The 12,328-nt window shown below is 41.8% G+C and overlaps 1 protein-coding gene across 1 annotated transcript in view; it reads right to left on the bottom strand.

Moving 5' to 3' along the window:
* Nucleotides 1-2,707: 2,707 nt before the first annotated feature.
* RIN2 (Ras and Rab interactor 2) overlaps nt 2,708-12,328 on the bottom strand; it is a 35,147-nt gene continuing 25,526 nt past the window's right edge. Inside the window, exons 7-10 of the mRNA XM_010288977.1 lie at nt 10,933-11,238; nt 8,704-8,835; nt 6,263-6,426; nt 2,708-3,191 (exon numbers count right to left, since the gene is read on the bottom strand). Of these exons, the coding sequence (XP_010287279.1) occupies nt 2,874-3,191; nt 6,263-6,426; nt 8,704-8,835; nt 10,933-11,238 (920 nt within the window). The 3' untranslated portion in view covers nt 2,708-2,873. The remainder of the gene's footprint in view (nt 3,192-6,262; nt 6,427-8,703; nt 8,836-10,932; nt 11,239-12,328) is intronic.

The raw sequence follows: 12,328 nt of genomic DNA, 5'->3' as shown, positions 1-12,328 counted from the left end.
ACCCAGCCCCCGCCAGCAGCGGAGGTCGAGAGCTGGGTTGCCCCGGCCTTACCGGCCTCTCAGAGGGGCGGGCTCGCAGAAACTCTCCCCCCAACGGTATTTTACAGAAGATAAAGCCTCCTCTCTGCTTCAGCAGCTTGGTTTGGGGCATGGTCTGTAGCTCCGCCGGCCTGGCAAGCGTTATAGAGAGCAGCACAAAAATCCCCCCTGCCCCCCCCCCAATGTCAGGCTATTCAGTCTGCCAGTTTACACAGAGCAGGTTTGGTGCACGCACATTTCTGGAATTACAGAAACGCCCCCCGCCCCCGTAACTTATCCTCACCCCGTTTGTGACACCAACTGCAGTAGAGAAAGGATGCTTCCACTGATGGCTGAGACTGCAAGGAAGGGTGACAGCCTTTAACATGAAGAATAAGACAGGCAACATGGGGAAATGACAAGAACTTGATTTAAGAGTTGATTTAAGCTGTTGCGGGTGGCATTTCATGATTTTGCAGTATGTACTTTTGCGAATTCACAAGTAATCCTCTACTTTCATGTTAACTTTTCTGTTCAGCCTCTTCTATTAGTAAGATTTAGGGATTTATTACCTCCAGCTTTATTGCCTTTAGCCTTTCCAGCTCTCAATTTCAGAAAAAGAGGGAGTAATAGTGAAAAAGAGACCACCTCAACTATAAGCTTTTTCTGGCATTTCAGTATTTCATAACATAAAACACCTCACATTGGAGAAGACAGACTAGCTTATTTTTTACAAGTCCAAATTCCTTCCAAAGTTTTTGTATCATCTGTTTCCTGGCATTATGAGAAGTGAGAAGTGTTTTTGCACAGCACAGTGAATAAAATGTTCCAATTTTCAAAAGAAACAATTGCACAAGAACAGACAGCGGAATCATCTTGAGGTGGTTTGGGTGCGTGTTTCCCTTTTTGCACTCTTTGCTTTCCTTCGTTTCATGCCTGAAATTCCGAGTTTCTTAACACTTTGCCTCTCTGCTCCAGTCCGTCCCTCCCCTAGAAGAGCCACCATCCTATGAAAACAGTTAAATTTTCTTCAGCAATGTATGTCCGTCTCAACTTCACAATTTTTTTCAGCAGTCAAGATACGTGCCTGTCGCTTCTACTGACTGTTCTGGTCAAGCACACTACCTAGGTAATAAAGTTATTGCATCCTTCCTTTGCAAAGAGTTTAAAGTGGGCTGAGCTCTATGAGAAGCAGCAGCATGAGAGTCTGCCGATACACAAAACATTCAAGCATGAACCATTTCTTAAAAAAAAAAAAAAAAAGGAAAAAAACCCACCCCAAAAACCACAGCACACAATATCCTAAGTTATAGTTCAGTATTACAATGTATTGTTATGTGCAAAACTCACCATTTACAAAATGAAATACAAACATGTGCCAAGGGTTTCAGATACACGACAAACTGACAAAAATGCTGCAGATCTCTCTATGTACAATACACATGCTGCTCATGACATTTTTGTAATCATCTGCCTTATGTCACACTGCTCACACTAGACTTGGGGAGAACCCCCATGTTCCTCTAAAGAAAGTAGCCCTAAATGACCTAAGTAGGGTACCGAGCATCACCCACGGCATCAGCTATCTTGGACAAATTTATAGAACACACATGTTTTAACACCGTTTTATCTTCGCATATGTAGGACTGACTTTCACATCTCACCTACTGAGTAACCTAGAACCATGAAATGCTACAACACATTCTTCAGCCCAAGACACATTTTGGTGTTGGTGACAGACTATACAAAATCGTTAGTGTTCTCTTTCACCTTACTGATATATTTCATCCTCTGCAAACACAAATAGTACACGGGATAGGTGCTGTCAAATCCCTCTGCAAATGCACAATACTGCTTACATATTATGAAGTTCCTTACCAATGTTCTTCGCTTATTTTCTGCAAGGAGCCTGAACCAGCAGACTAACACATTTTAATCCTAAATTATGTTCTCTACATTCTTTCTCTGCCCCTTCTCTACATCCTTTTCTTTCCGTTTCCTTTTCCAACCCCCTAGTTCTGTCTAAAACAATGCACATAAACAATAATCCAGATTAACAGTACATCAAGTTCAGATAAAGGCACCTGAAATCACCAGTGCCAATGTTACAGTCTTCTTACAGATAACAGAAGTTTCATAAAAACTCTCCTGTAACAGGAAAAAGAGAAACCAGAGACTTTTAATGCAATCCTCTAAAACCAGCAAGAGATTTATTCTTGTATATTAATGTTAAAATCACATGCATAATTATAGAATACTTTATAGTTAAAAAAATATTTCAAAAACCAACCCTGACAGTTTACCTGCAACTGCTATAAAATTTCTATGATATATATATATATAAAACCATGGCGATCTTCTGTAATTAAAAAAAATTATGAAAGGATGCAATCATCCAGGTAATTATGAGTTAACTGATGCCCTGCATCGGACAGTCTTGTCAAATTTATGCTGGTGAAACTGAGCTCATACCAGCCAGTTTACTGAAATATTTGTCTAGTATACATGTATTTAAATCAGAACATTTGTCGAAAGGATGAGTGTAAGAAAATAGATTTTTGCACGCTACAGCAAGAGACCTGCAGAGGGCCTCAGTATAATATGCTTCAAAAGAGTCTGCGGTACAAGAAATTCAGCCTCATGGGCCGTTTACTCAAACACACTGGTGGAATATTCTGCATAACTGGCCATGTGCATGGTTTACATGGGTTTTTGCAAGCAACGCTAGAAGTGTCTGCATGTGTTTTACTAGGCATTTATGGTTTAAGACCTGTATTAGCTCCTAAGGAAGGCAGCCAACAAAGATGCTTTCAACAGTTAAAAAATAACAGAAATTAAATGATGAGTTGCTGGTTTTAAGAAGCCGAGTCATCGTTGTTTTGAAAAATGGCACCGTATGGATCACTGTTAATGCGCTTGTAGACAAAGTGAAAGACCTGGGGTTGCGGACGGCTGTGCAACTCTGCCTTAATTTTCTGAGGGTAGGTATCCTCCGTCAGTTGCTGCCACGTGTCATCAACAAAAAGAAACAGGCTATATTCGTCTGGATTGTCCACTTTAAACTTTTCAGCACAAAGCTGACATACATCTTCGGTAGTGATGTATGGTCTCACTAGTAAGGTCTTGCCTGTACATCCACTGTTAACTTCCTGGAACGCAACACGAAGGTAGTTCTGTAGAATGAGAAAACAGACATCAGAAACTCGCACAACCAAAACTCATCCTCTGAGAACTGAAGAGTCAGCAGCAAACAGCAAGGCTCTCCGTGTTCCGGTTGTGAAACACACCGGCAACTCCCCTGCACTACAGCCACCTTCTGAACGGCGATGTCAGTGGTAAAACCACAGCAAGCCTGCGGTGAGCATGACAGAAATTCGTAAGCCAACGTCCTCCTTTCCTTGGCTTACATTCTAACCCTGCAATTAAGAGTGAACAGATACAGCCTTAACGCCACATGGAGAACACCACCGGTTTTAAGAGGACTTGATGTTTGGCCTTACTAGGAAACAAAATGCTGCGAAGCAAAATAAACATCAGAGGCAGCACACCCAAGGGATGATGCCCCCCGCTGGGTCAATACCAGAGAGCAGAAGCTTCACCCGATACGTCAGTCAGAAGGAGAAAGAAAAAAAAAAGCCTATGCCAGTGGCATGCAAGGGTGTCGATCCACAAGTTACACTGCAGCATGCAAAAGGTAATCCATCCTCACGTAGGACATTTTCATCGTGTTAACTGGTTGCAGTTTGGCGTCTGAGCCCAACGTAACCGCATTTCATGTGACAGCATTTTCTTTTTTTATGTAAGGCTTAGAGGTCTGCAGAAAGAAAATTTACTCTACAACATCAGAGTAAATCCCTATGATCTTGAGGCAAAAGCTGCATCTTTTTTCTCTGTTGAAATAGACACATACCCACAACTCCGATAACATGGATAAGTTCTAAATATGCCCTATAAGGAAGTGCAGTTCTACCTTTCAAAAATAATTAAAAAAGTAAAATAAAAAGCAACAATTGGGAAAAAACAACACAATAAAACTTCTGGACACATGAACAAAGCAGCCTACTGTCACATGCTTTTTTAAAAAAAGAAACTAACTGCAACTAAATACTAAAAAGCAGTAAAATAAAAGGAGGTAGAAAAAATGACAGTGAGAAAGACCTGTTGGACTGGGCTGGTACCTATGTTTGTATGCTGAGTAAGTTAAGCATGCTAAATTACAATGGTAAAAACTTACATTTCATAAAAACAAGCTGTTAAAAGCTAAGACTGAGCAGAATGTGTGCACGACAAGTTCCAAAGAGCACTCTTGTGTTCAATAAAGTATTTTTTAATAGCTTGCAGGCTGAAACACTGAAGCTTTGCAACAGTATTTAAACCATTGGGACTGAACCTGACTGAATAGAACCAATCCATTTTTATTACCCACCGTGAAGAAATTATAAAAAAAAAATTGGCCTAGATAAGGCAAAACACACTACAGTGTTAATTTCTAATGTAGTTAACACAGAGAAGACCTGTTTTTAAATGCATGTGCTTTTAGACAGACAGGATTGCTTCAAGGAGAGGCTGAAGTCTGTAATATACTAAGTATCAAAATTATTTATACAGTATCAGAAAGTTGTATTTAATCATCATCAAAATATGGGATTTTTTGCTTTTCCATCCTTTTGAGAGAAGGAGGGTGAAGGCCTTCCAGGGCCCAAAAGCTGGTAAGGCTGTGAGAGGCTGCATCGCAGAAATGTAGCGATCGCATCCTGGTTCAATGCAGCAAAGATGATTTGAGCTAAAGTTGTGTTACAAGTGGGTTGTAGGGAAGGTGCTTAATTTCAGGACTGCAGGACATGGAGAGAGGAGACTGAAAACCGTCATTCTGAGCCAGCAGGAAAATGCATGTATTTGCGCCAAGTGTAGACTGGGTGATACGATGTTGCTGATTCAAGGCTCTCTTTTGACAGAGACAACAGAAGGAGAAGCACTGGACCCATTTGGTGCCAGCTCTTGCTCTGCCCTCCTGCATCTTCCCACATCCAGCATGGCATCCAGCTGTACGATTAGCTTGGCTGAAGTTCATTTGCTGAGGAAGAGAAGGTGAAACGGAATACAAGGTCCTGCTGAAAGAATCTCCTGTCATTTGTCATCCAGCAGAAATCCAAGGCAATGAATTTTCCTATGGACAGCGTAGTGTTTGGCTAGAAAGAACAGAGACTCAAACTGCTTGAATCTGACACCTAACTACAGAATATAAAATGGATCCCCGTAAGATGGACCAGCTTTATGCACTGGCCATAGTTTGGAATTTCTGTTTTAATGGGTTCTCCTCCTCCTGAGCGGCAAACTGTGAAAGACTGCTTCTTTTCCCAACTCCCTCCTGTTCTGTGTTGTGCTGCAGTCATTTGCATGGACATTAGTAGAGAAGAAGGAGCCTCAACTGAAAGGTTTCATCTCCCAATGACCCTGCGCCTTCATTTCCCAAGCTCTTAACTACATCATAACTAATTGATGGTTGTCATTAGCCTCTCTGGCAACTTTGCACTGTGGTATGAACTGTAAACAACTGAAGACAAAGGAGTGAATCCTTTCTTCTCGATTCCAACATCCTCCTCGCTTCAGTCCACCAACTGATGCATCTGAACAGACAGTCAACAGCATACTATATGAAAGACATGCAGGCCTGGTTTTAAAAGATGAAGTAATCCCAACTTTTATTGTTCTTCAGTTGAAGTTACTGCCCTACTCTGAAAGAGCAGTAAGAAATGGAGGGGAGGGAAAAAACACAAACAAACATGAAGACACCCATTGTATAGAACTCTATTCCTTGCTTAAACTTAAAAACTGTAGACAAGCTTTTCTCCCATCTCTCCTCTCTGTTACCTGTATGCCACCATTAGCTACTGGGGAGCTGTGCTGATTTATACCACTGGAAATCTGGATTTGTTCTTTTTAACAGTAAAGCACACAAAGAAGCTGAATCTAAGATATAATTCAGTTTGTCCTCGCTCTGCATGACTTAAATAAAAGGGAGGGTGGGAAAGCTCCGTTATTTAGTGTTTTCTTTAGACCATCATCAAACTTATGCAGTGCAAAGACTTCAAAACCAAAGTAAATTTGCCAGCCATATTCTCAGCACTGCTTCACTCCACTTACCTTGTGCCCCCAAGGGAATTGTTATGACTCATACCTCTCAAATGGGGATTTCCAACAAAACAATCATCCCTGTTTTTTCTCCTTCAGCCCTAAGCTCTACCTGAAAATCATCAACTGAAGGTATCGTCCTGTTAGTTGTCCTCCTCTTGTGCCACTGCCGCAGCGTATCTCTGGCTTCTGAACTTAGCAGTCGGGCAGCTTGTTCTTCCTGGAAGTTCTTGATCAGTGAAAGTGCTCCGTAAGCGCTTGTCAAGTAATAGCCTCCTGTGAAGGACAGCAAGGAAAGAACTTCTCAGAGCAGTCACAAACACAACGCTAGTTCTGACTGGTCACAGTCAGAAGTACAAACGCATTTTTTTTTCTCTCTCTATATACATACATATACACACACACACACATATATATATGAAAGTCCCTATACTTTATTGCCAAAATATTTATACATAAATTACATATAAAAATATATTTAAAATATATCACAATGCATTTATGTAAATATAAATATATATTATAAAAATTATATTTATACATAAATACAAAACAATTAAAACAGCTCTCTGGCCTGCAAAATATTGGATGGCTTATTCTCAGCCGCTAAGAGACATGCAGCGGTTGCCTGCACTTCATATTATCAAGTGGTGCAATAGTATCTAACTCTGGATCTACTAGTGCTAGGGATAGTTGGTTACTTAAATGACTGGTGTCACCCCTTTACTCCTGCATGTTTTTACAAAGCTGGAAGATGAGCTTTCTTCTAAGCAATTTCCAAAGAGTGATTTTTTGTCTTTGGGACCTTCAAGTGTGGATGAACTAAACATAAGTGTTTAAACAGCTAAGTAAAAGACAATCTACCACTGTTCAGGAAATTAAAAGCAACCATCCTTAGTGGCAATAAAGCAACGACCAAATGTGTGATTTGTATCCTGGAAGCATCCCAAAGAGTCTACTTTTGTTTTTGAAAGGAAGACTGTGTTTATCACCTTTTTAGCACTCCCCATAATGTCTGACTAGTTCAGGAGGTGATGTGTACAGTCCTCCGTACTTCACCCTTATTACATGAGCGGAGAACAAATTCAAGTCAAGATGGAGCTGTCAATGTACAAAAGAAGCTGCGGGTCACAAAGGAAAAGAATTCTCAACAGGAGGTAACAGTCCTCAATAACCAGGCAAAACAAAAGAGACACTACTATTTATTTCTCTTGTTTTCCTCTCTTTCTCTGATTTTTGGTGGTCGTCATTTTGTTTTTTTAAGTAAACTATTTGAGTGGGAGTGTCCAATACAGAGGCAGCACAGTCTATTCATGGAGTCATTCAAAGACACATTCTATACTCACAGTAGTATTTTCTGTATTACTGATAGCATCCTCTTGGCCTTTAGCTTTGCAACAAGTTTAATACATGAAACACATGCAAGATCCATGAGACAAAGTGGACAATACATTACATTTGAACTGCACAACCTCAAAGCACTAAACAATTTTTCCTGCACAGTAGAGTTCAGCTGGTGCCAGAGGCAGCTAATGGATGCACTACCTTTGCTGCATTAAAACCATGACTTAATAGTTCAGTAAATGTTTCTGCCTTTCAGCACATTAACAATCTCCAGCTTCGCATCTCAAGTATTTTCTGTGCTAAAATTCCTGAACAATGCACTAGAGGATGCTCTGTACACAAAGCAGGGAACAGTCTAGTGCCAAATCGGAGGAATCCTGGTACGGTTCTCTCATGCATACCAGCATTTAAGAGGATACGGTAATTTCACCAAGCCAAGAGACAGCAGGAACAGGAAACATGCACATATGCTTAAACTCACAGCTGAGCTTGGTCACAAGAACCTTTAAACCTCCTCATACACCGGTAGGTTCTGGGGCCTACCAAGGGCTGGCAGAACACCTCTTTGTAAAAACACCACCATTAAAACAGAAAGGAGGGAAGATTTCATTGCCTTTAGCAGACTTCAGCCATCATTCAAGAGCACCTTAAGAAACATATTCCTAGGGCTCATAAAAATACTTTGTGAAAAGCAAATATTGGGAAGAAGCAAAGATCATTAAGGGGGGCAATACTGTCAAAAGCACTTCCCTGGCAGAGAATTCCCCCAAAAGTTTTTACAAAGCACCTAACTCGTGTCCCATTTCGTGTGTCTCAGTTTAACTGAATGCGGTGGCCTTATAAATACTCTCAGGGTATCTTCAGGAACAGACAACTACATTTGACACCTGCACAGCTCATGTGTTTGCTTGCTAAGTCATGATGCCTCCCCCTTCTTGGCTGAAGACAACATATTCCTTCATAAGGGAGTATACATCAGTAGATTCCCAGGTCACCCAGGCACGTATGCTGCAAGCTAACCAGCTTTCTCTTAGTTTAAGGTGAAAGCAACTAGGAGATTCTCTTGTTACACTACTGACATCACTGACTTTAGGACTCCCCTTGAAAGGATTTCTACTCCAACAAGGTTAACAGCAACTGCGCTATGAGGAAGAATCCCCTTTCCCTAGCCCTTTACTAAATTCTAATAAAAATAAATAAACACATTACCTTCTCCATGCAGCAAAGATGGATCCAGCAATTCCATCATGTATTCAATTTCGGTGTCCAGCTCCAGCATATCACACTGGGCTAGTACATATGTCAAGACAGGCAAGAAGTCGTCAGCTCCGTACAGCCTCCCTGGGTTGAAGGGAACAGACAGCGATAGACAAACCGCAGCCTTTTACCAGTTTCAGGGTTTGAACGGAAAGCATTCTTCCACTGCCTTCACTGACCAGTATGTTTGTATTACTCTAGAGCCTCCTGTTATCAATGTGTGGTAAAGAGAACATCACCTGACGCTCACTGGACAGGAGACCAACACCAGCTTCATCCTGTACTTCTAACAAGCACAAATCTGGTGATGCACGCCTTGAGGCATGCAAGAGAATTTAAAGACTGGACTCACTTTAGCATCAGCTCAACTGGTCAACTCACAAATGGCTGCCATGCCAGTCTGGCCTGACCTCCACCTGCACTTCTATCAGTGGCTAAGAGATGATGAATAGGCATTTTCTTTATACATGCAGGGACAACATCCACACTCTGGGAGGATCCAGCCACAGATACAGTTTCCGAATCTGAACCCCAGCAGAGAAGCCTGAATATAAAAGCTTATTACATCTGACAGGAAAACTCCGCTCATTTGCTCGACAGAGCATAGTGAAACACACCAGTGAGCAATGCCTCATATCATTCCCAACTAGCCAGTCAAGCACCACTGGCAACAGCAGCACGCAGCCAACACACAGCAACTATGCTGTGCCTAGCTAGGTCTGTCTGTGCTCCTATCATTTTTGTTGCATTTAAACTTTCCATTTAGAAAATACTATGGGGCCAAATCTCTGGGTCTGGCCAAACTGTGTTCATTGCAGAACTAATGTGGCGGTTGCTTAAAATCACCGAGAGCAGGAGCCAGCTTAAACTTTGGTGAAACTCCAGATGATCGAAGGCATGCCAACTAAGGCATACTCCTCCAGGTATTACACTATTATCTGGCCAAGAGTACATGACGAAGCAGTTACTCAAGCAGCTGCTGGCTCAATGCCATGTTTTACAAACTTCACATGACAAAACAAGACAACCCAAGGAGCATTCGCCACATCTTAGCCCAAGCCCCTCAGTGCAGCAGTTAACCAGCAGCAGCCTCCCGAAATTTTTCTTCTGCATGTTGGAAATATCCTACTCAACGTGATAACACAGCATGAAGAAAAGAATCTATGGCACTTCAGGCCAAGACTCCTATACCCTTTTTAAAATGAGGCTTTTGCACAGATTTAGGTCTGAGTTCCTGCCCACCTTACATAATAAGCAGTAAGAGCCAGTATCTTGCAAAAATGCCCAGGGGTCTTCAGCAGCCACAAGGTCTCACCATTCATCTCAAATCTCAAAAGAAAGTAGGTGTCTTGATCAGCACCGGACCCAGCTGCACATTCAACACTTACTTAGAAAGAACACTGCCAGCCACCTGCAGCAGCTTATACTTATGGGGGAAAAATCTCCCACTACCACCAGCATTGCTTCGCCTTAGCTCGTGATCTACCACAGCAGCGTCGCACCACAGAGTTGCACCTATGAATTCATGCCATCCAGCGCATTGTTTTAATTGTGCCACTGACTACTCAGCAGATCTTAACTGCACTGTAGTTCCATTTCATTATCTAGGTTTCAAGGTCACTTCTGGACTCTTGCTACAATGTAGAAACAGATGTTATTTCTCTTCCAAAAACACAAAAGACTGTTCTCTGAATGAGAACATTCAGAGGCACAGCAAGCCAAAAATACTGCATCAGAGGCTGCTTTCCTCCACCCATTAACACAGAGTCCTTGTAGCTGTCATACTGCATACATGCTATTGAGCTACTATAGCTAAATACAGGGTGTTACCTCTATTACCATTTCCAGAAAAATACTCATTTAGAACCAGTGTCAAATTCAAGGCTCCCAGGACAGCCTTTCTGACAGCCAAGTTCAAAAGCCTACAGTTAACCAAAGCTGTGCAATTTAAGCTGCTTCGTAACTCTGCCTCACACTGAATTTTAAGATGTGCTGCCAGATGCATCTAAGATACCAGGAAAGAAGCAGAGAGGAAGAATCCCTCTCAAAAGGGCAAGGAGATGCTACGAGAGCTCCAGGAGAAAGAGACATATCTGCAGAATCAGGTGCTCTCTTTCCTCCACCGAAAGACAACCCCAGGTTTGGAATATCAGTGAATTTGAACCACGAGAAGCACCATACCTGAGTTATTCTCCATAACAGTGTAAATCAATTTGCAAACTCTCAGCAGCAGCATGACTTTCTTTTCAGGTGAATACATTTTCTGCATGGTCATGAACTTGACTTTAATCTTTTCAACGTCCACAAAGTCTGGTGTTGGAACAAACACGCCCAGTTCTTGAGGAGTCCTCTGCCGCACCAGCTGCAGGTTTTCCTTTAGCTGTTTCCAAGAACCATCTGCGGTATGAAACTCTTTCAACATCGCTTCGATGTGGCCCTTCAACGGCTTCAGAATGCACTTATGCATGGCCTTCTCCAGGACAACATCTGCAACGGGAAAGCACAAGTCCAGCTGACTTCCTCCTCTAGTGCAGAGCCAGTATTAATATAACCATTCCCAAAAGAGACACTCTAGAGCAAAACCTACTTGCTAAGGCCTATTCATTATACAAGCTGAGTTTCCAGATGTTTGTTAACAAGAAAACAAAATGCAGAGCAGAATCTGTACTCCATTGTCAGTTATGGCAATGTGGTAAATAAAAATAAAACCCACAAAGACAGACTACAGACTGTCATAAAAAAAAAAAGGGAAAAAAAGCAAAAGAAACCCCACAAAAACACTCCTCCCCCCCCTGCCCCCCAACCCCTAGCTGTGCCTCCAGCTAACTTTCTTTTGTTGGCCAGAAGTGTCTGAGTTTTATTTTAAGTTTGGGAGTTAAAGTCTAAGCTCAAAGTAAAGTAAAACTTAGTCAAAACCATAACTTTTGTCTGCTTTGGCATGAAAGCCCATTCTTTTTGCATAGTTTCCATCAGAAACTGTAACTCAACCAAGGTCTCCTGAAACTTGGCTCAACTTTGTCAAGATCTTTATGAAGTTGGACAGATTACAGGCTTTAAACTATAAATGAAAACCAAGCTGTGTTTGTCCAGCTTCAGATTTCATCACGCAAGCGTATATACAGCTTTGTCATCAAGTTTGAAGTTCTTTGTTTGGCAATAGCACGCACGTGGCACAGTAACCACTAACTTCGGGGGGTTTTTTTATTCTTGTTCTACTCAAGTTTTTCCTTCAGGAGTCATTCTCCATTTTCAAAGTATGGACTACATCAGAGAAAGCTCTTTGCAAAACATTTCCCCTGCAAACCTTTACTTTATTAGCTAACTTCCTCTCCCACTCAGCATCCCTATGGCAACATAGCTTACATTAGTAATAAGCTTACATCAATTACTTGTACCATAGCGAACTCCCACAAGGACAAAATAAACTGGGGACCCTTCAGCCTGGCCACTGCACCAACACCCTGACAGTGGGGCAGGACCAGAACCTAGAGTAGGCAGATGTACTAGGGGAACACAGGGACCAAGAGCAGAAAGAGGAGAGACTGTATCACTGCTAGATCACAGTTACACAAGCTAG

Source organism: Phaethon lepturus, unplaced genomic scaffold, assembly GCF_000687285.1.
Source record: "Phaethon lepturus isolate BGI_N335 unplaced genomic scaffold, ASM68728v1 scaffold9656, whole genome shotgun sequence".
In the NCBI taxonomy this organism is placed as follows: Eukaryota; Metazoa; Chordata; class Aves; order Phaethontiformes; family Phaethontidae; genus Phaethon; species Phaethon lepturus.
The sequence above is the reverse complement of the archived record's forward strand: the minus strand, read 5'-3'. Positions and strand labels throughout refer to the sequence as shown.